The 22904-nt window shown below is 45.4% G+C and overlaps 3 protein-coding genes across 3 annotated transcripts in view; 1 reads left to right on the top strand and 2 right to left on the bottom strand.

The window, feature by feature from the left end:
• Positions 1–2796: 2796 nt before the first annotated feature.
• On the bottom strand, positions 2797–4365 carry wdr83os (WD repeat domain 83 opposite strand). The gene is made up of 4 exons (XM_076271467.1): positions 4225–4365; positions 3789–3894; positions 3438–3535; positions 2797–3172 (listed from the first exon to the last, which is right to left on the bottom strand). The coding sequence occupies exons 1-4, from the start codon at positions 4272–4274 to the stop codon at positions 3106–3108; spliced, it is 321 nt and encodes a 106-aa protein (XP_076127582.1). The 5' UTR covers positions 4275–4365; the 3' UTR covers positions 2797–3105.
• Positions 4366–4507: 142 nt separating this feature from the next.
• On the top strand, positions 4508–8274 carry wdr83 (WD repeat domain containing 83). The gene is made up of 9 exons (XM_076291306.1): positions 4508–4834; positions 5005–5125; positions 5433–5538; positions 5642–5690; positions 5784–5910; positions 6058–6125; positions 6301–6409; positions 6985–7099; positions 7985–8274. Exons 1-9 carry the CDS (start codon positions 4732–4734, stop codon positions 8147–8149), a joined length of 963 nt encoding a protein of 320 aa, XP_076147421.1. The 5' UTR covers positions 4508–4731; the 3' UTR covers positions 8150–8274.
• Positions 8275–8977: 703 nt separating this feature from the next.
• LOC143119365 (BOS complex subunit NOMO1-like) overlaps positions 8978–22904 on the bottom strand; it is a 39342-nt gene continuing 25415 nt past the window's right edge. The window contains exons 23-47 of the mRNA XM_076280826.1: positions 22664–22816; positions 21720–21857; positions 20864–20953; positions 20579–20684; positions 19967–20117; positions 19463–19640; positions 18928–19069; positions 18247–18378; positions 17562–17698; positions 17211–17301; positions 17024–17087; positions 16518–16613; positions 15962–16162; positions 15642–15724; positions 15327–15486; positions 14739–14865; positions 14218–14331; positions 13130–13257; positions 12564–12705; positions 12159–12242; positions 11855–11965; positions 11437–11538; positions 10898–11017; positions 10622–10714; positions 8978–10279 (exon numbers count right to left, since the gene is read on the bottom strand). Of these exons, the coding sequence (XP_076136941.1) occupies positions 10148–10279; positions 10622–10714; positions 10898–11017; positions 11437–11538; positions 11855–11965; positions 12159–12242; positions 12564–12705; positions 13130–13257; positions 14218–14331; positions 14739–14865; positions 15327–15486; positions 15642–15724; positions 15962–16162; positions 16518–16613; positions 17024–17087; positions 17211–17301; positions 17562–17698; positions 18247–18378; positions 18928–19069; positions 19463–19640; positions 19967–20117; positions 20579–20684; positions 20864–20953; positions 21720–21857; positions 22664–22816 (3075 nt within the window). The 3' untranslated portion in view covers positions 8978–10147. The remainder of the gene's footprint in view (positions 10280–10621; positions 10715–10897; positions 11018–11436; positions 11539–11854; positions 11966–12158; positions 12243–12563; positions 12706–13129; positions 13258–14217; positions 14332–14738; positions 14866–15326; positions 15487–15641; positions 15725–15961; positions 16163–16517; positions 16614–17023; positions 17088–17210; positions 17302–17561; positions 17699–18246; positions 18379–18927; positions 19070–19462; positions 19641–19966; positions 20118–20578; positions 20685–20863; positions 20954–21719; positions 21858–22663; positions 22817–22904) is intronic.

Raw genomic sequence — 22904 nt, 5'->3', positions numbered from 1 at the left:
GTGTGTGTGTGTGTGTGTGTAAACCAATTCACACCTGTCGGCTTAAATTCACTGGGGAGAGGGCTCCGAAGTAAGCTTTGTTAAGGTGTTATAACTCTTCCTCATGGCACTTCTATTGTGTTCTAATTGTTAATGCTCATTTCCCTTGGGAGTGTGTGTGTGTGTGTGTGTGTGTGTGTGAGAGAGAGAGAGAGAAAGAGAGATACCCTAATGACAGAGTCCTGACTCAGCTTCTCATCACAACAGTCCTGCCCATCACTGCCAACAACAGAACACTTACATCTGCCCCGGTAAATCAGACACACACCCTCTGTCTCTTTCTCTCTCTAACACACACACACACACACACACAGAGACAGACAGACACACACAGACATCAGACACACACACAATTTATAAGGAATGAAATATATTTCAGTCACATTCATAGTCACTTACCAGCATTTTAAAAATTATATAAGTCATCAGAGGCCTGAGATGTACTACTTTCACAAATGAATCCCATAAAGGCTGGCGAGGGTGGGGGGGGGGTTTATCATCATTATCAAGAAAGTCTTCTTAGTATAGTATGAACTCGGTAGTACTGGACGTGGGGTAATGATCACATGGAAAGGTCACTGGACAGAGCAATCAACTGAACAAATCTAACTGAAGCTTGTTAAGTTACCTTCCGCCCCCTAGTGGACAGATATAATAAATGCATGTGTATCTCAAAGGTGCACCATTAACCTCCTTGGGTGGACAACAACGGTCAGAGATTCACTCATGGCCACTGGCCGGTCATTTAATTGCAGGATATGCAAGGTCACTGAGGTGAATTGCGGTCACCATACATTTTCACTATGGGTTATGACTAGATATGGCTTTTTTGACACATCGTGCTGTTGTAGGCCTACTCTCTCTGCCTGTCTACCTGCCTAGATCAGTTTTTATGATGGAGCTGAATATTGGTCCTCATACACCCCTAACCTCCCCTCCCTCGGCTCAACCTCTCGGCAAAAAATCAAACAATAAAAAGCCAGTTGGTGCCATAATCGCATGAGACCGCATGTGATCCGGGAAAATTCAAGCCACGGGGAGAATACATGTGGAAGGATCAGCATTTGGAGGAAGGGGGGGATTTACAGACAGGGCACTGTGCAAAAGCTGAGGCGTCAGTTGCCTTCTTGAGAGAGAGAAAGAGATTTATATCACAATTTCAGTTTCTGCAAGTCTGTGCTTATTCCATATAAATCCTGCACACGGGTAGAATAAGTCCTCTACTACAATACCGTAACAGATGGGTTTGTCGTGCACTCTATTAGCAATGTTAATATTTTAAATAGAAGATAAAAAAATGTATTTAACTTCTACACAAGTATTAATCATACTTCCTGCTGAGATACTAGAATATGACCAATGTGAGTCTAAGGTGATTGGCAAGGGCCACGTGCTACAAATATTGAATAAAATAAACAAGTTTTACTGTTTGTAATAGAGTAACTAGACAAGTTTCAGTCTGATAAGCAAAGTTTAGAGTTGGATCACGTGAATTAGAGTAATCAGGACTCAGTCATTGTACAGATAGATAGATACTTTACTGTGTGGCAATAAAGTATCTATCTATCTACATTTGAATGGCTAAGATATTATATTTTGGTTTGTAGAGGGCATAATCTGTGTTTAGTCCTATCCTCACATCTAGCATGCTAGTTTTCTCTCTTCTAGACCTTAAGAAATCAGTGTACTTTTAACCTAAAGTAACACTGTGAAATACTATCTATTCTGTTTCTCAAGGTGTTTTTTTTGATTGATTTTGTGAAGAAATAATACCTATGTGCCCTTAATCTACATGAGTACCTGTAATAGGAGTGATATTGGACTGGTGGTGTGTATCATGTATAGCATATAGATTATTAGTGTTGTTACCAAAGCCATAATAAGAAAATGAGTTGCCTGTAAAGGCCATGGGTATAGTGAAACATCTCTGCTTTAGGCAGTACAGTGTGTTTGCTAAGCTCTGTGCTTTGCATGTTTCTGTTCACAGGGAATGGAGAGGCTGATTTGGAATGATTTGATTGGCTGAAGCTTCTCAAAACAACAGGATGACCCTCCACTTGGTTCATTTACTGGTACCATTATATAAATGGTTGGTAAAGTTGGTGGAGGGCTCATGGCAACAGCCTGTGATGTGAAGCCTGCGCAAGCCGGACTGGTACACGTCATTTGCATTCAGACTTTCTATTATGTATCATTTTTCATGAGACATTTCTTTTTAGCAGGCATCTACGCTCACAGTTTGCTGGGGTAGCTTTGTCTTACACTGATTCAAGGGCTGGTCACCATAGTAACTGGCACGCACACACATTTACAGGTAAAATCAAAACTCTGCAGGTTTTCTGGCCATGTTAGCAACAAATGTCAACATTATGGCTCACGTGCATGATTTGTAGTTTATGGTCTTTGTGTGTTTACTGCTATGGTGGGATTTATTTACCATTATGAACAACTGAACCCGCAAAACAACACACTATAATATTATTATTGTGAAATCAGTATGCATTAGATATAATGGTTGTTTTTAAACTTCTTGCACTTGCATGAAAATTGCTAGCATCTTAGCACCTACTTACAAAAATACACACACACACACACACACACACACACACACACACACACACACACACACACACACACACACACACACACACACACACACACACACACACACACACACACACACACACACACACACAAAGCCCTGCCCTTCCTATGCACGAGTCCCATTAGAGGAATAAAAAGTTAAAGAGGAGTAACTGGAGTTGACGTTAAAAAACGCTTTTTATTTCATATAACGTGACGTGCGAGTGTAATAAATCAAAATGAATGTTGCAAATGAAGCAGAGCAGCCCATCGTGTGTAGCCAACCATGGCGAGGAACGGTCACTGGGGGACCTCGGTCCTCACTCCGTCCAGTCCACTCTGACCTTCTGTATTAGCGTGACCCAGAGGGTCAGTGGTCCATCTTGCTCTGCTTCCTAGTTCTCAGGCAGGCTGTCCCTGCGTCTCTCTCTAGTCTGGTGGTCGCTGTAGAGGCCCAGGCTGGCGTCGAGACTGGAGCCAGGACTACCAGGGCGGAGACATGGGCTGTGGGTTCTGCAGGTATGACATTACTACGGCTGAGATGGACAACCTGTATGTCAGGAGGAAGAGGAAAGATGATGGGGGGGGGGGGGGGGGTGCAGAGAGCAGGACAAAAAAAGAGGTCAATGAGATTAAGTACAAACTAAATGGTAATGCTGGCTGTAGTAGAGTTAAAAACTACATGGACAAAATGTCTAATCATGTATGCCTCCTGAAAAACAAACCGAGTGGTGCCTGAACCTATTCAACAAGCTTAAGAACAAAACCTCTTACAATGTGAATGGTGATTCACGATCAATCTGTCCTTCACTTACATGAAACTGCTCATCATCTGTTTGGTGTCTTCCGAGCTACGCGAGTTGGCAAAGCTGATGAATGAACAGTACACTGCAATCCACGCACACCACTTCAGCTGCAAAAAGACAAAGGTAAACACAGAATTAGAGAGGATGGAACTGTACGACACAAAACACTTTATATGGGACTAAAAGGACTTTGACTACACACACACAGAACATCTGAACAACAACATTATATACTTAGATGCATATCCTGCTGTTTAATCTTTGCAAATGACTCTGAATGTTTTATCCATTCATTAATATGTAACAAGCACTGGACAGGGATTTTGTTTTGTTGATGTGTAACTTGTCAAGGAGGGTCACCTTGAGCATCAGGCCACACATGCTAAAGATCATGCCGAGCAGGTTCATGTAGTCAGGTGTAGGGTCCTCCATGGTTGGGTTCGACTCTGTGCTGGGGGCTTTGTAGCTTCAAGTAAAGATATTTTTTTAATGTTAGCTCACTAACAAGCGACAATATAAATTCCTCACAGAGGAACAACTTGTTAATTACCACATGTCTGAAATACAATCACTGAATGAAAAACACAATACAAAAGGGAAATAATACATTATAAAGCTTGCGTCATCGAGATTTAAAGAACACTGTTACGTTCATCGCCGACTGTATTAGGAAACATGCTTATCGTATTAGCAAGTTAGCTAGCAACAACAGCCATTGAACCATTAAGTAGCTTGTTAGCTGAACGACTATGTGTTATTAACGCTGTTTATGGGGACTCACGCTTGATCAACTCACCGAAAAATCTTATTCTGTCGCCGTGGGTCTGCCATGTTATTAGTGGACATAGTATGAAACGACGACCACCTTATCAATCTACTTTCAGGATTAAACCCCACTTTGACTTGCCCAGCTGATCAGGAAAAGGAAAGGGCACCGGGTTTCCGATTAGTAAATATATATATTTCAAAGTAAAAGCCACCAGAATTTGGTGTTTTTTGTACATGCAATGTTTTAAATCCAAAGACTTTTATTTTGATAACACTCATCCCAGAATTCCTCGCGCCATATCACGGAAGTCGCGAGGTTCTGGCCTATGGGTTCTGTTTACGATTCAAACTGCATGTGCATTTTTTAGCTCCAGAAAAAGCCAGTGAACACTCAGTTGTTCAAGTTTTAATTCGAAAAGGAAAATACTCTAATTCATAGAATTTCAAAGGGATCGGCAGTTAACCGACTGAGTCAACTGAGCATTACTCTGCAACGAAATGCTCCCTTTTATCGGCTAAAACTCCAGTTTAAATAATGGCATTTCCACTCCCACGGCAATTGCCTCCTCAGCTTCCAAAGCACTTGCACCGAGCTATAGATTGTCAACAGGGAGCCGTCAGAGCTGTGCGTTTCAATGGTAAGACAAATGCCATGCATGCTGACTACACTCTGAAGAGTAGCATCATCTTATGCTAAGATTAGCTATAGCAAAAACATGACTTGAATTTCCCCTTGGGGATCATCTATCTATCTATGATTTGCCTAAGTTCAGTTGTGCATTAGGGATACAACTTTCTCTTCCCTCAGCCGATGGGAACTACCTGTTGACGTGTGGCAGCGACAAGTCGTTGAAGCTTTGGAGTGTCTCTAGGGGAACCTTACTAAAGACCTACAGTGGCCATGGTTACGAGGTGCTGGATGCAGATGGGTGAGTACTGTGATGTTAAAGGTGGGAATACTTATTTGTTGCAATTTGATCAAGCCGTATGCAATTAATGGTTCATTTTGTCACGTCTATGCTTTACATTCATGTCATCCTCCTTGTGTGACAAACCGTGATGAAGCTCACCTCACAGGAGTGCTTTGCTTCTCCTGCACTAGCCATGCTCACCAATCAGAAGTGGCCCAACTTCAAGCGAAATTTGTAATATTAAACTGAAGCGAATAAGAAAACATCCAATAAGATATTTCCTCTCTAGTGTCTGATACTCACTTCTCCCTCTCTGCGCTAACAGGTCTTACGACAACAGTCAGCTCTGTTCCTGCAGCTCAGATAAGACGGTGATCCTGTGGGATGTGGCATCAGGACAAGTGACCCGCAAACTGAGAGGCCACGCCGGAGTGAGTGAGCTACCCCTGTGGCCATACAGTTATGTGAAGTCACTTACATTCATTTTTTTTTTTTTTTTTTTTTTTTAACTTTGTGTCCTGCTGCTGTTCCCAGAAAGTCAACTGTGTGCGGTTCAATGAGGAGGCTTCGGTGATACTGTCAGGTAAGGAAACTTGGGAGTTCATCCCAGACAACGTACAGTATGTGAGCAAGCACCACAGACTGCACTGTACTTACAGACTCACCTGATGTCTAGGTTCCATTGACGGGACAGTACGATGTTGGGACACCCGCTCACGGAGATTCGAGCCCATTCAGATTCTGGACGACGCCCGGGATGGAGTCAGCAGCCTCATGGTGTGCGAACACGAAATCCTAACTGGGTCAGTACCACAGTCACATTGGACTCTTAGAGGCCTACAGCTGCCTACAGTATGGTTATACAGCTGCCTACAGTATGGTTATACGGTGAATGAGTGAAATGACTGATCACACTTCTAACGGTCTTGGACGGTGTCTCTCTCCTGTAGCTCTGTGGATGGGAGAGTGAGGCATTATGACCTGCGCATGGGGCAGCTCCATGTAGACTTCATCAGCAGTAAGTAGTGTCTTTACACTGTGCATCTTAACACAAGTAGCTGTTTACACAACACAATACACCCAGGGCTAACTGTAGTGTCGCACACTAGAGGCTGATGAACTGATATACTGTTTGCTCATCAGCTGATTGTATCTTTGTGTAACGTGTGTGTGTGTCTGTGTGTGTATACCAGGCCCCATCACCTGTGTGTGCTTCAGTCAGGATGGGCAGTGCACGCTCTCCTCCAGCCTGGACTCCACGGTGCGTCTGCTGGACAAGAACACGGGCGAGATGCTGGGAGAGTGAGTGCACATTCTCACCACACACACCTCCTGCTCTTGTGTGCACATTCTCACCACACACACCTCCTGCTCTTGTGTGCACATTCTCACCCCACACACCTCCTGCTCCTGTGTGCACATTCTCACCACACACACCTCCTGCTCCTGTGTGCATCTCTCTCTCTCTTTCTCTCTCTCAGAATCTATTCCACTGTCTGTATTCCATTTTGAATTTCCCCTTGGGGATCAATAAAGTATCTATCTATCTATCTATCTATCTATCTAGTCCTTCTAGAGAGAATAGTTTGCAGTCAATATTGCCTCTTTATAAACCTCCACTCCATGATGTGCATTCCCAAGGCATTTACAGTTGCACAGAAAACAACATTGAGCTAATGGTAACTTGAGGACAAACAAACAAAAAGAAAAGTTTTAAAGTTGATATTTTATAGAGCAAAGTGTCTGCATTGGTTTTGAACATCTCAATTAGAAACCGTGTAGGAGCTGATTGAAAGGGCCTACAGTCATGCTCCAGCTGGTTTTCCCACAGTCACCACGTCTCTGTACATCCCTCTACTCTGTGTCTCTGGGAACAGGTACACAGGTCACCAGAACAAGAGCTACAAGCTGGACTGCTGCCTCTCCAGTAAAGACACACACGTGCTGAGCTGCTCAGAGGATGGCCATGTGTACTACTGGGATCTAGTAGAGGTGAGAAGGATGTGATGTAGGCTGGCCATGTGTACTACTGGGATCTAGTAGAGGTGAGAAGGATGTGATGTAGGCTGGCCATGTGTACTACTGGGATCTAGTAGAGGTGAGAATGATGTGATGTAGGCTGGCCATGTGTACTATTGGGATCTAGTAGAGGTGGGAAGGATGTGACGTAGGCTGGCCATGTGTACTACTGGGATCTAATAGAGGTGACGTAGGCTGTGACGTAGGCTGGCCATGTGTACTACTGGGATCTAGTAGAGGTGAGAAGGATGTGACGTAGGCTGGCCATGTGTACTACTGGGATCTAGTAGAGGTGAGAATGATGTGATGTAGGCTGGCCATGTGTACTACTGGGATCTAATAGAGGTGACGTAGGCTGTGACGTAGGCTGGCCATGTGTACTACTGGGATCTAGTAGAGGTGAGAATGATGTGATGTAGGCTGGCCATGTGTACTATTGGGATCTAGTAGAGGTGGGAAGGATGTGACGTAGGCTGGCCATGTGTACTACTGGGATCTAATAGAGGTGACGTAGGCTGTGACGTAGGCTGGCCATGTGTACTACTGGGATCTAGTAGAGGTGAGAAGGATGTGACGTAGGCTGGCCATGTGTACTACTGGGATCTAGTAGAGGTGAGAAGGATGTGACGTAGGCTGTGACGTAGGCTGGCCATGTGTACTACTGGGATCTAGTAGAGATGAGAAGGATGTGACGTAGGCTGACAAGGAATAGAGTTGTGAATACAATTTTAAAATGTATATTCAATATATAACCAAGGAAACGAATAAGGTTGGGCGATTGATAAGGCAGAGCGTTAAAACGTAAACCTTTAGAGGTTAAAACCATTGTGACAAGCACCTCTGCTTTCGTCACCTCAGGGATCCGTCACGCTGAAGCTGCCCGTGGGCAAAGGGGTTGTCCAATCACTTTCGTTCCATCCGACGGAGCCCTACCTTCTCACTGCAACAGAGGGACGTGTTCAGGTTTGGGGGGCAGAAGAACCAGAGGACGCAAATGAAGAGGCCATGGAGCCTCAAGAATAATGAAGGATATGACATTCAGTTTGGGGGTAAATTGGATATTACTTGATGGTGAACAGTGGCCTTCCTGAATGTTCCGGTAACTGTTGTGAATAGTTTGTTTACCTACTTATTTTTAAAGGAGTGAATAAAGTTCTTTATATAAAAAAAGTGTATTTTTTTTTGTTGTATCTGATGAAGGGTCTTGGCCCTAAAACATGTGAAAGGTGGTACATTTTTTTTCTCCATCCAGCACCTAGAGTTTATCTGCTCTGGATGTCCGTGCCCTTTGTTGACTTTTACATCAACTATATAATGGGGTCATTTGAAACAATCATAAATAAACCTCTATATTTGCCAGAACTAGATTGCATGTCGGTAGTTAAGTCAAAGTAGAAAAATACAGAAATGCAGATATTTCTCTCTCTACTGCACACTTGTATCTACTGGACCAGACCTCATTTAGGGTGATTTAGTAGACCCAAACACCTTTCAGAAATGGACCAAACCTGACCCTTACTAAAGCCAAAGTATGCTGTAACAGTCAGAGATGATCCATACGAGTACTCACCAACTAGGCGCCACGTCATTTCTGTAAACAAGACCTGTAAAAGCGTAGAAAACAATAGTACCAGCATACAATTGACTTTTCTTTTAGTACGTCTTATGGTTCAGTTTCAAGGATTATGAGAGAGTGTCATATAGCCTATTTCAACTGGTTCTGCAAAATCTGTGGGACTAGACTACAAATTCTATTTGTACTTGTACTCTGCACAATGACAAAGTTGAATCTAATCTAATCTAATCTACAGTAAATTACCATATGTAACCACCTCATGCACTACAACAGTGTTTCAGTTCTCCCAAAAGTCTTTTATTCACCTTTATCAAAACTCGTTCACTGCTAATCACACTGCTCAGCCTGGGTGCTTTAAAGCCTTGGAAGAAATAAACAACCAAATCAATAGGAGTTAAACTGCCTGAGGAAGCAGCTTTTAGCTTCATTAGTATTATAAAAAAGAAAGAAAAAAAAAAAGACAACCAATTTACATAAATTCCTGTGTGTTTCCCGTCAATTTGCATTCATGTAGAGCATTTAAGTTAATGATATTGGGTAATAGGAACCATTAATTAGACCAGAAACTTGATTCATTTCATCAGTGCTTATAGTTTACGTCCTAAAAAGAGGGATTAATAAATTAATAAATTACTCAATTGATCGATCTATCACTACACTGTTTGACCACAGCTATGTCTAGAGTGTTCAAGTGGACCTATATTTGTGATCTTAGCTTTCATCACAAATTCTTCCTGAGCAACACTTGCACAGCCATGCATGGAAATTCGGACAAGCACACACGTACTCACACGTTCACATTATACCACCTGCCACAATATCAGGGACCATATATATATATATATATATATATATATATATATAAAAATAAAAGACATAACAGTCACCCCCAGGTCGACTTCCACTAGGCTTAAAAAAATAAACAGTGTGAATGGCGAGCCATTAGCAAAACCACAAGATGGAGGTCACAACAGGCCATCTGTGAATAACCGTTGGATGTATGAAGACCACGTTATGGACAGTGAGGATGTTCACCGGAGACCCGAGAGGGGATTTCAGTCCTTGCTGATGGCAATCTACTGTCCAGAGTGTCTATATTTCAATTCATGTACTTGGTGTTTTGTTTGAAAAAAAAAAAGAAGCTTCTTCTCATCTTCGAAAAACACACTTGACCTCGAGAGCAGCAAATTCACACGCATGGACACGCATGGACACACACACACACACACACACACACACACACACACACCAGTCTTCACCTTCTTTGTCTCTTTCATGTGGGTGGTCAATAGAAGGGTTTTAAAGACTGAAAGAGGGACCTTGTGGTCAGCCTGCGGGCTGGTGAAGCTGGCGGGGGAGGGCTGTGGGTCTCTGGGCAGTTGCGGGCGGCGGTGGTGATGGCGGTAGTGGTGGTGGTGATGGTGGAGGTTGGAGGGCTGGGATGTTTAGGTGCGGCGGGTCTTGGGCCTCTTGGCTTGGCGTTTGGCCTCGTCTATGGCCAGGCCGTCCCCGCTGGTCTGGCTTAGGGAGCGCACGCCCTGGACACGGTTTGCCAGCAGCAGCAGCAGAGGGATCACCTGGAGGAGGGACAGAGAGGACGGCACAACAGCGTCAGCTTACGCTCCCTTGTGGAAGTCAAGGTTTACCCTCAAACCTTTTTTTTTTTTACTTTAAGGATTCATTTTGAAATAGAAATAAAAGAAAAATGCCAACCAACATCTTTCATCAGCTTTGATTTCACTTTAAGGATTCATTTAATAATAATCATTTTAAAAATCATTATATTTGACTTATTTTCCCAGAGATCTTATAACCCAGGACCAAACAGAGGCACCACTTTTATAATGATCTCAAACAGATGTGTAATTTCCCAAAAAATTAAGAAATACAAATGAGATGTAAAAGGACTGGAAGAATACCTTCTCATGGTTGTATGCTGCTAGCAGGATTAATAACGTCAGAGGAAGGGCAATGTAGGATCCCTGAGCCACATCCTGGTCAGGGACTTTCCTCTGAAAGACGAAAAACAACAACAGAGTTTAACAACTCCATTTCCAACATGATCATTAAGACACTCATAGATAAGCGCACGCACACACGTCGCACACACTACTTGATGGTCAAGATATTCCTATAGATAAGGTATTGTAATAAAAGGGGGCAGGGGTGCAAGATGGCCTTGTTGTGGGGCTCACCGTGGGTTTGAAGTTGAGGGTGACGTGCTTGTGGTAGCCGGTGGAGGTGAAGGACACCTGGGGGAGGGTGTAGTCAAACTGGGAGCGGGACAGACTGGTGTCCAGCATCAACACATAGCTCTGCAGAGACCAGGAACAACAGGCAGCGACAGTGTTAGAGCAGAGGCAACAACATGACCTCTGATACTATATATGGGGTTCACAGTGTTAGAGCAGGGGCAACAACATGACCTCTGACACTAGATATGGGGTTCACAGTGTTAGAGCAGGAGCAACAACATGACCTCTGACACTAGATATGGGGTTCACAGCAGCAAACAGTACCAAACACATACAATCGTTTAAGGGCCGCAGGGATAATACAAATTTTAATGTTTTCAAATCTAAAAAATATCTTTTGACGGGGGAAAAAAAACAGACTCTTCAGAGCGATACAATTACAGTCCAACTGTTCAAACTAAATTTCCATTAAAAAAAGCCATTAAGCTCAAAAATGGAATGTCCAACCAAATCAAACACTCATTAAATGAAGGCCATACCTCTCCGTCCCTCTTCAGCGGAGTGAAGTGGAAGAAGAAGGACTGTCCAAGCGACACGCTCTGGACTGGGTTGTCCAGATTGTCATTCTTATACAGCTTCACCTGACAGATGAAAGACAAAGACAGATATGACAACCCAAACACAAATATGCTCTTTTAAAGGCTTTGTGTCAGATATGACAATCCAAACAAATATACTCTTTTAAAGGCTTCATGTTATTGGCTACAAGATGTCTACTCACATACATTCAGTAGTAACAAATCAAGACAAATACGTCAGGTGTTCAAAACAAAGTACAAAGTGGAGTACAACAGAGTATAAAGTATTCATTACTGGTAACAATGTTACGTCATACGTTGCAAGTACCACTTGCAAAGCCAAAAAACCCACGCAGTGCTTGTAGGGGACTGCACTTACCCAGAGAGAGGCCAGGTGTTCAGGTGGGGTGATGATGTTACCGCTGAGGTCAAACTGGTTGATCTGTCGGAACGCAATGATGTGGACGCCCTCGACGTCATTGCTGGCAACCTACAGTCATCCGACAACAACACAACACAAAACAAAAATGACACCACAAAACAAAAGAGAAGAACATGTTTAAAATCACTGGAATGAAATTGCATGGGGTATGGAGGGAATCATGACACATGAGGATGAACACATGTTCCTCCATAGCAGTTTGTCCAGAGCGATCGATCCCATGATGACTCTTGGTGCTCACCTCGATGGATCGGTGCTGGGGAAGAGCTCGCTCGATGTGCTCGTTGCCCTCGGCCCGGAGCCGGATCAGGTACCTGCATCCAGGCTGCAGACAAGCATCAGGCACCATACATCATCAAATAGTCAGACTGGACAGCAAAATGATATACTATTGCTGATATAACAAAATGATACACTGACCATTACCAGCAAAATGATATACCGTTTCTGCCAAAAACAAAATGTGCTGTGGGCAGGAGAAGGCGAAATTGCACAAGCAGTGTGACAGCAAAACACACCAGTCTGCACTAATGTGACTGACTGCTGGCTGCTCAACTGCTCCGTGTTGCTGCTGTTACTGTGAGATATAAGAGTATAACTGACCAGCTGCTTCTCTTTCTCCTTCTTTAGCAGGGGTGCTACTCACCAGCAGGCCGCGCAGTCTGAAGCGTCCGTCGTCGTCGGTGACCGTGTCCTCGCTGTAGAGGCTGCACTCGGCCTGGCCCACCGCCTCCACGGCCACGCCCGGCTCCGCGTCGCCGCTCAGGGACTGCACCGAGCCATAGCAGCTACAAAGGGTCAAAGGTTAAAGGTGAGGGTTGATGAATGATCAAAACAGTCGCTCATGTGGATAGAGCATGCTGTATGAGAAAGTCAAAGAGTACTTAGTTGAAAGTGTACTTATTATTCAGGGGCGCGTTTCCCAAAACCATAGTTGTTAACTAAGTTAGCAACTTTGTTGGTTGCAATGCAATTTCCCATTGCCAACCAACTAAGTTGCTAACACAGGTTAGCAACTATGGTTTTGGGAAACGAACCCCAGTAAAGTTTAACTAACATTGTTTACATGGAAACATCACTTAAAATAATGTCAATAAATTATTTGTCTACCTGCAAAATCATTTACCAACTTAAAAGTCCTCGACAGCCTGTTACTGGCCAGCGTTCTCCTTCATTCTTGTCTGACGATCAGTAGCGTGAGAGTGCTCTTACCTGTAGGCCGTCTTGAAGCCGGTGATGGTGATCTGGAGGTTCTGTCCCTCCTCGATGGTGATCATCTGGGAGGCGGGCTCAAAGCGGAACTCCTTCATCATGGGCTTGAAGTAGTACTGACCTGGGCTCTGGAACAAAGACGAGGGGATATGGGACAAGGATGTAAGAAAAGCTCTCTCTCTCTCTGTGTGTGTGTGTGTGTGTGTGTGTGTGTGTACATAGAGAAAGAGAAACAAGTAGGTATAAATTAAAAAGGTCAATGGACCTCATTCAGGACTACATAAGATTGATTTGGAAGCTATACTATCTATTACCTATGTAGTCCATCAAACACAAACACATTTTCATAAAATAGCTCCTATACCAGTACATACATACTCAATTCAATGGACTATATGCCACAGAGGGCTGTTTCAGCCAGCACATTTATTTCCAGATGGAAAGTCAGCAAAGGCATCTTCAGTTATATTCTGCTCCTTTCATGTTCACTCAGTCACTAAACATCTTGTTTATGCCCAACAGTGCAACTCTTTATTCAACTTCGACACACACGCATAGATCCTTCAGCATTATGACGTGCTCATTCACTGGGTGTAACACCCAGCCGGGCACATGTAATCAGGTGCACTAAAACAATGCAGGTGATCAATCGGTGGTCAATCGGAAATGTTGGCTGAAAAGCCTTCCAGGAAGCGCGTGGCATGTAGGCAATACTCAATTCACAACACACACACACACACACACAACAAAGCACTGAGTGACTACTGTTGCTCATGTCAGACACAGAGGGGGACACAACTGGTATCAGCGCCGCTACCACATGACCACATGGGTCATTTCCCGGTCCCACCCCATCTCTCTCTCCCACTCATTTCCCGTCGCCTCTCTCTACCGTCCTGGGGCGCGTTTCCCAAAACCATAGTACCAAGTTCCCAATGCCAACCAACAAAGTTGCTAACAGGTTAGCAACTATGGTTTTGGGAAACGCGCCCCTGTCCGATTAAAGGCATAAAAAGCCCCCCCCTCCCCCCCAAAAAAAACCCAAAATATTAAAAAAATTAGAAAGAAGAGATGGTGAGTGTTGTTACCAGGTTGTTGAAAGTGAGGAGGCCCGATTCCTGTGTGAGGAGGTTGGAGCGGAAGTTTCCGCCGCTGAGTGAGAGCAGGACTCCAGGGAGGGGCAGACCTTCCTCCGACTTGATCTGCACACGACCACAAGGGACAGTGAAACGAGTGAGTTCACCTCACAAGGACGTGAGGAGCAGCTAATTACTGCCGAGAGTCACAATCTTCTGTTCTGAAATCTGTCTGCGTCTTAAAACCTTTAATCATCTTCAAAGCAAAGAGTGATGCATTCCGAGACGGTAGTCTATGTATATGCATGACAAATAAAATCTCTCCCAGTTAATTTCAACAGAATTTTTAATATCTTCTGCAAAATTAAAAAAAGAACGTACACCTCAGGAAATGAATAAGTAAATCTACCATAGCAGCCTAAACTGTTTTGCTTGGACACACATAGTAGTATATACACAGTTACACATAGTAAATATACACTTGGTCAGGTCAACACCATGAGATATTTGCTGCTGGTGTGAATGTGAGGTACCTCAAAGGTGACCCCTGCCAGGGCGAAGGCCTTGAAGTCTCCCGCGGCGCCCTCCACCGGGGTCAGGACGAAGCCCTCCTTACTGGCACTGATGTCATACTCCTGGTCACTGTGCAGCGGGCCCACACTGGACAGAGCAGTCGTAGGAGAAAAAGAGACAGACAGACAGACAGACAAGTGAGCAGGGTGTGCATGGCACATTAGACCGTCATAGATACAGACGTTATAGGGGCTTTAAGCTCAATGATGAGAGCTACTGTACATTTCATTTAGGCACGCCAAAATCGGAATCTTAAGAGTGTAACTTTTACTTCTACTTAGAACTGGTGGAGTTGCTCAGTTGTGCTGGATTTACTTACATAAAACAGTCTTAGCAGGTCTTACCTACATAAATATTACAATTGTCAGGAGTGGTCTTACTTACATAAATATTACAATTGTCAGGAGTGGTCTTACTTTTTTCTATAAAATGTTGTATATAAAAAAGTGGCATCATCATATCAGCAGGTGACCTCTGCGCTGTGTGCTGTAACTGACCTGTAGGCCCCATATCAGCAGGTGACCTCTGCGCTGTGTGCTGTAACTGACCTGTAGGCCCCGTTGTCGTCGGTGAGCACCGTGACGACAGGCTCGGCTACTCCCTTCTGGCTGATGGAGATCTCCACTCCCTGCAGCTCCGGAGACACGCGGCCGTCCATGAAGAGACCGGCCCGGCCCACAATGTCCACCGTCCTGCCTGGACACGACTCTGTGGAGATGAGAGAAAGAAAAAAAAAACAAAAAAAAAAACACAGACTTTCTAAAGGCCCGACTGAAATAAGTCACACAAATAACAAAGTACATAGTCAGGTCGGGTGCGTAGTCCGGTACATAGTCCACTCTGGCGTTCATGAGGCGACGTACCCCCAGTGATGGTGGCCTCCACTTCTGGTGGGTAGAAGAGGAGCTCTGTGGACGACGGGGTCACTGTGATCTTCTCTCCAGATCTGCAGGACAACATGGGACAGCGCCGTCACAGTGAGCTGGACGATCATTACACTACACCTAAAACACCCATAAATAGTGTCTAACCCTCATAAATAGTATAGCCATGTTACACTCGGCTTTGAACACCCATGCAGACAGCGCCGCGTCTCTTTCTAGAGTCTGGTTGGAGTCCACTTTCTTAACTTGGAATGGTTTATGATGGGTTAATGTTCAGATTCAGTGTCCGGCGGCGTTACCTGGCCCAGTAGGAGAACTCGTAGTGGAAGGGTCCGGTGAGCTCGTCGGCCTTCTCCTGCATGGCGGGGCTCTCGTCCTCACCGCGACGCTCGCGCTCCTGCCGCCTCAGAGCGATCTCCTGCAGCTGCTGCTCCTGACGCTGCTCCTCCTGGGAGCGCAGGGGGCCAAGCACCAGCGCCGGCTCGCTCTCGATGGACGACCTGACACACACACACACACACACACACACACACACACACACACACACACACACACACACACACACACACACACACACACACACACACACACACAGACGCTCAGTCTTTATAATGGACTACTTCCTCCACATATAATTTCTGGAGACAAACATTGGTGGACTTTGGCTGGAAGTGATAAGCACGTCAAAAACTCAAAAACAATCAAACGCCGTGTGAAAACAGTGCTAGAAATTAAAATAGAATGCGGCAAAGTTGACAGGTGCCACGGTCAAGTTGTGAGCATCCACGTAGTCACGCACGAGCACTTTTCAATCTTAATTTGATCGATAATTTAAGGGTTTCCTAGGCGACTCACTTGAGGGTGACCGTCACGTCCAGCATTTTGTCTGTGGTGATGAGGCCGGTCATGTGATGGCGGACGGCTGTGAGGGTCAGAATGCTGGGAGCAGACCTGTAACGCGGAGGCACATGGCCAAGAACAATACATGTCAGTTCTAATTCATTTCCACTGATCTACTGGCCATTCGAAACTCACTGAACCGCAGTTACATACGTAACCATCGTTTTTCCAAGAATAATATAGGTCAGTTTTTCAAGGATCTCAGGCTTAATGGACACAAGGGTAATAATCAGCTCAATCAAAAGTAGGTTTCAGCTGTTCAACATCCACTGTAGGCCTTGCAACATCGAGATGGTTTTTCTTCAAGTGAAGACACATGCGAATCTTAAGCAATATCTGAACTAGACTTGTTTAAACATTTCCTCATGTTGTAGTGGGCAAGATCAGCGATCCCCGTCGCCTGTTACAAAACATGGCTGCGGTGGCAACACAAATGTTATAAGGAAGTGAGTCATACGTACGTGTCATAGGTGTAATAGTCCTGCTCAAACTGGTGACAGGAGCGAGGGGTCACTTTATAGACACCTGCAGAGATGAGACACAATACGATTGGTTACAAAGGAGGGCGCTTCTGGTTAAAATAGAAGACTACAAACCAAATATTTACATAAATATAAAAAGTTTAGTTATATTTTCATATTTCTGCACCTGGTTTGGAAAGGCAAAAGCGGTTGATGCCCTTGGAGAGATTGTAAACACCAACATTCTCAGGCTTGTCAGTGACATCTTGGAAAAACTCCTGTAGAATCAAAAGGGTAGGGTACACAACTTAGCAAACGGACCAACTGCATCATGGGAAAGCTTTACACAGCAGTAAAAAGCCCAAAGCCCTTATAAGCTCACAAGCTCATCTTAACAGGCAAGGGGAAAACTAAAAGAGCAGAAGCCGTCCGACAAACAGTGCTAAATTAAAAAGGCTCTAAATGGACACTTGCTGATGGCGAGTTCAGACTGCTCGGACGGACGTGCTCGCTCTGGGGGGGGGGGTCTGACCCTTACCAGCGTGATGGCGTGGGAGAGGGAGCAACGCAGGATGTAGCCGTTCTGCTTGAACTCCACGCCCATGACGTCGGCGTCCAGCACCTCCACCTCCAGAGACTTGTTCTTCCAGCACCACTCCTCCTGGGACACGCTCGCTACGACAGGACGAGAGCACCGCGGTCACACCTCAGTCACGACGCGCGCACACACACACACACACACACACACACACACACACACACACACACACACACACACACACACACACACACACACACACACACACACACACACACACACACACACACACACACACACACACACACACACACACACTCTTCTGTCTAACTTTGCTTTAGAACACTATGCTAACTTGCTACGAGACAGGACATCACACCAACACTCGGGCAAAAACATTGATCCGTCTAACACTATTGATTTGTGAGCCAGCTTTGCACAGTCTTAGTCATTTTGTGGATTTAGTCATTTTGCATTTCATTTGAGTGTGTTATTTTAATTGACATGTCCTTACAGTTTATGGGGTCCAGCTACTATCAATGCAATATTTTATTTTCATCACAGCGTACAACGGCAGCAAAAACATCTTACTCTGATTCGGTTTCGACACCGTCTCCAGGAACCCCGATAATGAAAAGTACAACATTACAGTCCAAATTCATCAGACCATCCACAGCTCCCTTACCTTTGTATTTTCCGGGGAGGACGTCGTCGAAGGAGAAGGTGAGCGTCTCGCTGCTGCCGGACAGCTGCACGACGCGCTTCTCGCCCTGCCTGCTGATGGGCTGCAGGGTCACCGTCAGGTCATCACACGCCACTGCAGTAGAGCAGGCCCAGACGGACAGACCGTTATAAACACACACACACATACACACACACACACACACACATGCAGACAGATAGACCATCACACACACACACACACACACACACACACACACACACACACACACACACAGACCATCACACACACAGACCATCACACACACAGACACACAAACAGCCAAACAGCTAGAGCATCCCACACACAAACTCAGATAGACAGACTGTCTCTCACACACACGCAGACAGACAGTCACACACACTTATGTCCATCAGACTAAATTTACGACATGGTCCTAATGGAGTGGAGGCACAACTCTATTAGCTTTATGAGTGTCCTGGCCCGCCCACACACACACACACACACAGGGAATGAACACAGATGGGAACACAGCTGGGATATTACAGGGTGCTGTCATTTAACTGTTCCTGTTCCTTCGCTTGTTTATGTTCTTCCTGACCCCTCAACTACCAAGAGCTGGTACTGAGTGACCACATCGTCCTCATTAGGTGCACAAGTGTTGGGTGAGAGGGGGGCTCTTGCCTAAGCAGGACACTTTGCCGGTCACGGTGGCCATGAACTGGGTGAAGAGCAGGTCGTTGAGCGGCCGGTCCACCAGGGAGATGTCCAGCGCCGTGGGCAGCAGGGCCAGTCCAGCCCTCACCTCCGCATCGGGGAGAGTCACCTGAGCAGGGAGGAGCACGAGCACGCGAGCGCACACACACACACACACACACACACACACACACACACACACACACACACACACACACACACACACACACACACACACACACACACACACACACACACACACACACACACACACACACACACACACACACACACACAGCAAAACTTACTTTGGGGCTACCAGTATATGTGTGTGCGGGGCAAATAATCGATGATCATACACAACCATTTTACTGCGTTAAATTTTGTGCATTTGTCAAATTTTTACTAATCTTACTCTTATCAGTAATATTCAAAAATAAAAAAATATATATAAAAAATTATCCACAGAAATCAGAGAAGTCAGTCACGTAGGCACAGCAGCCTGTGTGTTGTGGGGTCCTACCTGTATACTGTAGTCTCCTGGTCTGGCCTGGAAGCAGAACGCCCCCATGTGGTCACTCTCGGTAGTGCGGGCGGCAGCCTTGTCTTGACCGCTGGGGGTGAGGGTGACCTTGTAGCGACCTTGCTGCTTCATGCCCTCGGGGAGGCGAGAGACAGCAATGCGCCCACACACACTAAAACTGGAGGGAGTAACACACACACACATAGATATTTGGATGTGCGAAATACATGCATATAGTGTATAAGTAAAATATATCTCAATGTAATGGCCCCATTAAGATGCAGACAACTATAAAACTGAATAAGTTCAGTAATATGTGATAAATGAATAGATTGTGGCATATTAACAAACTTGGGCAGATGATAATGCACCATCTAATTTGCGCATCAGGTATTAGGCACATATGACGTGTGATATATCTACTAAATGCCGAAATGCCTCAAATGTTAGAATTAACAGATCTCCACAGAAGAGTTCATGATGTTCTAAGGTCTCACCACTCACCCTGCGGTGATGATGTCGGGAAGCTGGGGTGTGTTGGGGGCGATCTTCACCGTGATCGGCTCAAAGAACATGAGGTCCTTCTGCGTGCGGATGGTGTAGGTCCCCGTGGTCATGTTCTCCAGTCTGAACGAACCGTCGTCTTTGGTCAACACTGTAGAGGGAGGACAAATAAAACAGATTTATGGGGCTGCTCACCTCAGCAATACATCAGATGTTATTGACACCTTCTCAGAATCACATCTTCATCTTTACATGACAGGGATGGGGAGCTGTAAGCATTATCTAATAAAGAGTTATAGTCCGTATCAACAACAACAGCTGGGCCACGGCAGGTGCGGTATTGAAGCGCTCTGTTTGCGACGCGTATGCTGCGACAATTAGCTTCTCTATAACCAATGGAACTGGCCACACTGGTAGACCAATCTTCTAAAACTATTTTTATGCTTCGTGAACGGAGCGCTTCAATTGTGCCTCTGGTGAAGCCCGAGTGATCCTTAAACTAGCACATTAGAAAAGGCGTATGTTGCCTTGTTCCTGTAGCCACAGATGATTCAAACGCGTGATGCAAACATCCAAAACCAAAACGACGTTCACCACATCCCCCCGACTCACCTTTGATCTGGTTGTTAAGGGTGACGGTGGCGTCGGGCACGCCCTCGCCCTCCTGGCTGTTCAGCACGCGGCCCGTCACCGAGAAGCCCATGACCCGGAAGATCGGCTGGAGAAAGAAATCGAGACGAAGGTAAGGCATTGCAACTCTAAATGTGCAATTCTATATAAAAAAAATGTCATTTTAAATGTTCATATAAAAAATTACAGCCTACAAAAATGATTTAATGCAATCCCGTTTTGGTGTGGTCCAACTTGAAACCAAATATCAAACAGAGTGCCCCTCACCTCCAGTTTCAGACTGTTGTGCTCGACCCTGAAGTCCATCCTGGACGGGGCCACATCGAACGTGATTCTCTCGCCCCTGTAGTAGGGCACCTGCAACACACCAGGACCACATCAGCCTTCATCTCCCAAGCGCAGTGAGTCACTTTCACTGGTACACAGATTCATCTCTACTATATGTCAGTACCCATCTTTCTAACACATGCATGAAAAGGCTCCCCACTTAGAACATCTGAGCCATTTACACGCTCATGTCTTACTAGAGGTGTTCCATTTTTCATACAGCTGTTTTGCAGAGTTCCAATATGTTTAGCGTCTAAACAAACCAATTTCTCCTGGACACCACCACCTTGTGTTGCTCATGTACAGTAGCTGTTTTGCAGAGTTCCAATATGTTTAGCGTCTAAACAAACCAATTTCTCCTGGACACCACCACCTTGTGTTGCTCATGTAGGTGTTTGTTTTCCCAATAGTGGCCATGTAGTATAAGTAAGTATATATACTTTTTTGATCCTGTGAGGGAAATTTGGTCCCTGCATTTATCCCAATCCATGAATTAGTGAAACACACTCAGCACACAGTGAACACACAGTGAGGTGAAGCACACACTAATCCCGGCACAGTGAGCTGCCTGCAACAACAGAGGTGCTCGGGGAGCAGTGAGGGGTTAGGTGCCTTGCTCAAGGGCACTTCAGCCGTGCCTACTGGTCGGGGTTCGAACAGGCAACCCTCCAGTTACAAGTCCGAAGCGCTAACCAGTAGGCCACGGCTGCCCCCCATCTCACCAGGGTGTAGGCCCTGCTTGCTTGACACTTCTCTATTTCTCCTCTAGGTGTATGAGGCAGGCTGTTGGGCTCACCAGGGTGTAGGCGCCGCTGCCCAGCGAGGGGAAGCTGAAGGCTCCGTCCTCCCCCGACTGAGCGCTGCACAGGAAGGCCAGCGCGTCGTCGTCCAGCATCACGCCGTTCACCGGAGCCATGCTGCAGCCACTCACGTCCTGCCAGGAGCCAGGAGGGGAGCAGGGGGCAGTCGCGTTACAAATACAAACAAACAAAAAACAACAACAACAACAACAACAACCACATCACAAAACAAACAAAAACAATCAAACACCACAAACACAAAAAAAGACCACATCCACCACATCAATGAACAAACAAATCCCAATCATCATGAGATTAAAATCATGTGGGAAACTATTTCCTTGTAGGATACTATAGACTGGGGACATGGAAAGGAGCACTTTGAAAAAGAAACAAGCAGTGTAGTCTGGTGCGGTGGTACTGAGTGGCTAAGGAGCTGGGCTAGCATGCCGTTTTGTGCCCTTGAGCAAGGCACTTAATCCCGAGTTGCTCCGGGGACAATGGCCTTTGTAATAGAATTGACATTGTAAGTCGCTTTGGATAAAGGCGTCTGCTAAACGTATAAGTGTGTCAGTGTGTCTCATCTCTGGTTCCGACTGGTCACCACGGTAGCAGTATAAATATAAATAAGCCGTGCAGGTGTTTTTCTGCTTATCATAACACACCATCGCCAGAGCGCCGATATCAATGGCTTTAATCCTCCGGAGCAAAGTGCACTATCGTCCCCCACCTTCATTAACCTTTGGCTTATGTTCTTTTGTTAGTACAATTCAATCAATGGTTTCTGAAAATCATTCTCCAACATGAGACGCACTCCAACGCACAGATTACCAGCCAGGCCCTAACTAACATTTGTACAGCACAAGTGAAGTGGCAATCTTGCAAAATTGCACAACAGGAAACAAATACAATTGACCTTTGACCCCTGGCCACCCCTCACCTCTTTCTTCACGGTGGCTGAGAAGAGCAGGAAGGAGACCCCCTTCATGGGCTCCCCGTCGCTGCGCACCTCTCCCGACACGTCGTAGCCGGCCACCACCAAGGCCTCGGCAGCAGGAGCGTTGGCGTTGGACACTCGCACTGAGGTGGACTTCTACAGCACACCCAATAGAACACACACATCTCTTTAGAGAACACACTCTTTCGCCCAATAGAACAACACACACATCTCTTTAGAGAAC

Source organism: Alosa pseudoharengus, unplaced genomic scaffold (assembly GCF_046254945.1).
Source record: "Alosa pseudoharengus isolate Yale_2024_CS ecotype anadromous, Long Island Sound unplaced genomic scaffold, YU_APseudo_1.1 YU_APseudo_1.1_scf_1, whole genome shotgun sequence".
Lineage (NCBI taxonomy): Eukaryota > Metazoa > Chordata > Actinopteri > Clupeiformes > Clupeidae > Alosa > Alosa pseudoharengus.
This window is presented reverse-complemented; position numbering and strand designations above follow the sequence as displayed.

What these genes read in the sequence shown, in the direction of transcription:
- wdr83os (XM_076271467.1), bottom strand. Translation starts at nt 4,274, where the DNA reads ATGTCCACTAATAACATGGCAGACCCACGGCGACAGAATAAGATTTTT. An exon ending in CGACAGAATAAGATTTTTCG is followed by an intron (nt 3,895 to 4,224) that starts GTGAGTTGATCA and finishes CTTTACTTGAAG; the next exon opens with CTACAAAGCCCCCAGCACAG. An exon ending in TGTGTGGCCTGATGCTCAAG is followed by an intron (nt 3,536 to 3,788) that starts GTGACCCTCCTT and finishes GTCTTTTTGCAG; the next exon opens with CTGAAGTGGTGTGCGTGGAT.
- wdr83 (XM_076291306.1), top strand. Translation starts at nt 4,732, where the DNA reads ATGGCATTTCCACTCCCACGGCAATTGCCTCCTCAGCTTCCAAAGCAC. An exon ending in GGCTTCGGTGATACTGTCAG is followed by an intron (nt 5,691 to 5,783) that starts GTAAGGAAACTT and finishes CCTGATGTCTAG; the next exon opens with GTTCCATTGACGGGACAGTA. An exon ending in CCATGTAGACTTCATCAGCA is followed by an intron (nt 6,126 to 6,300) that starts GTAAGTAGTGTC and finishes TGTGTATACCAG; the next exon opens with GCCCCATCACCTGTGTGTGC.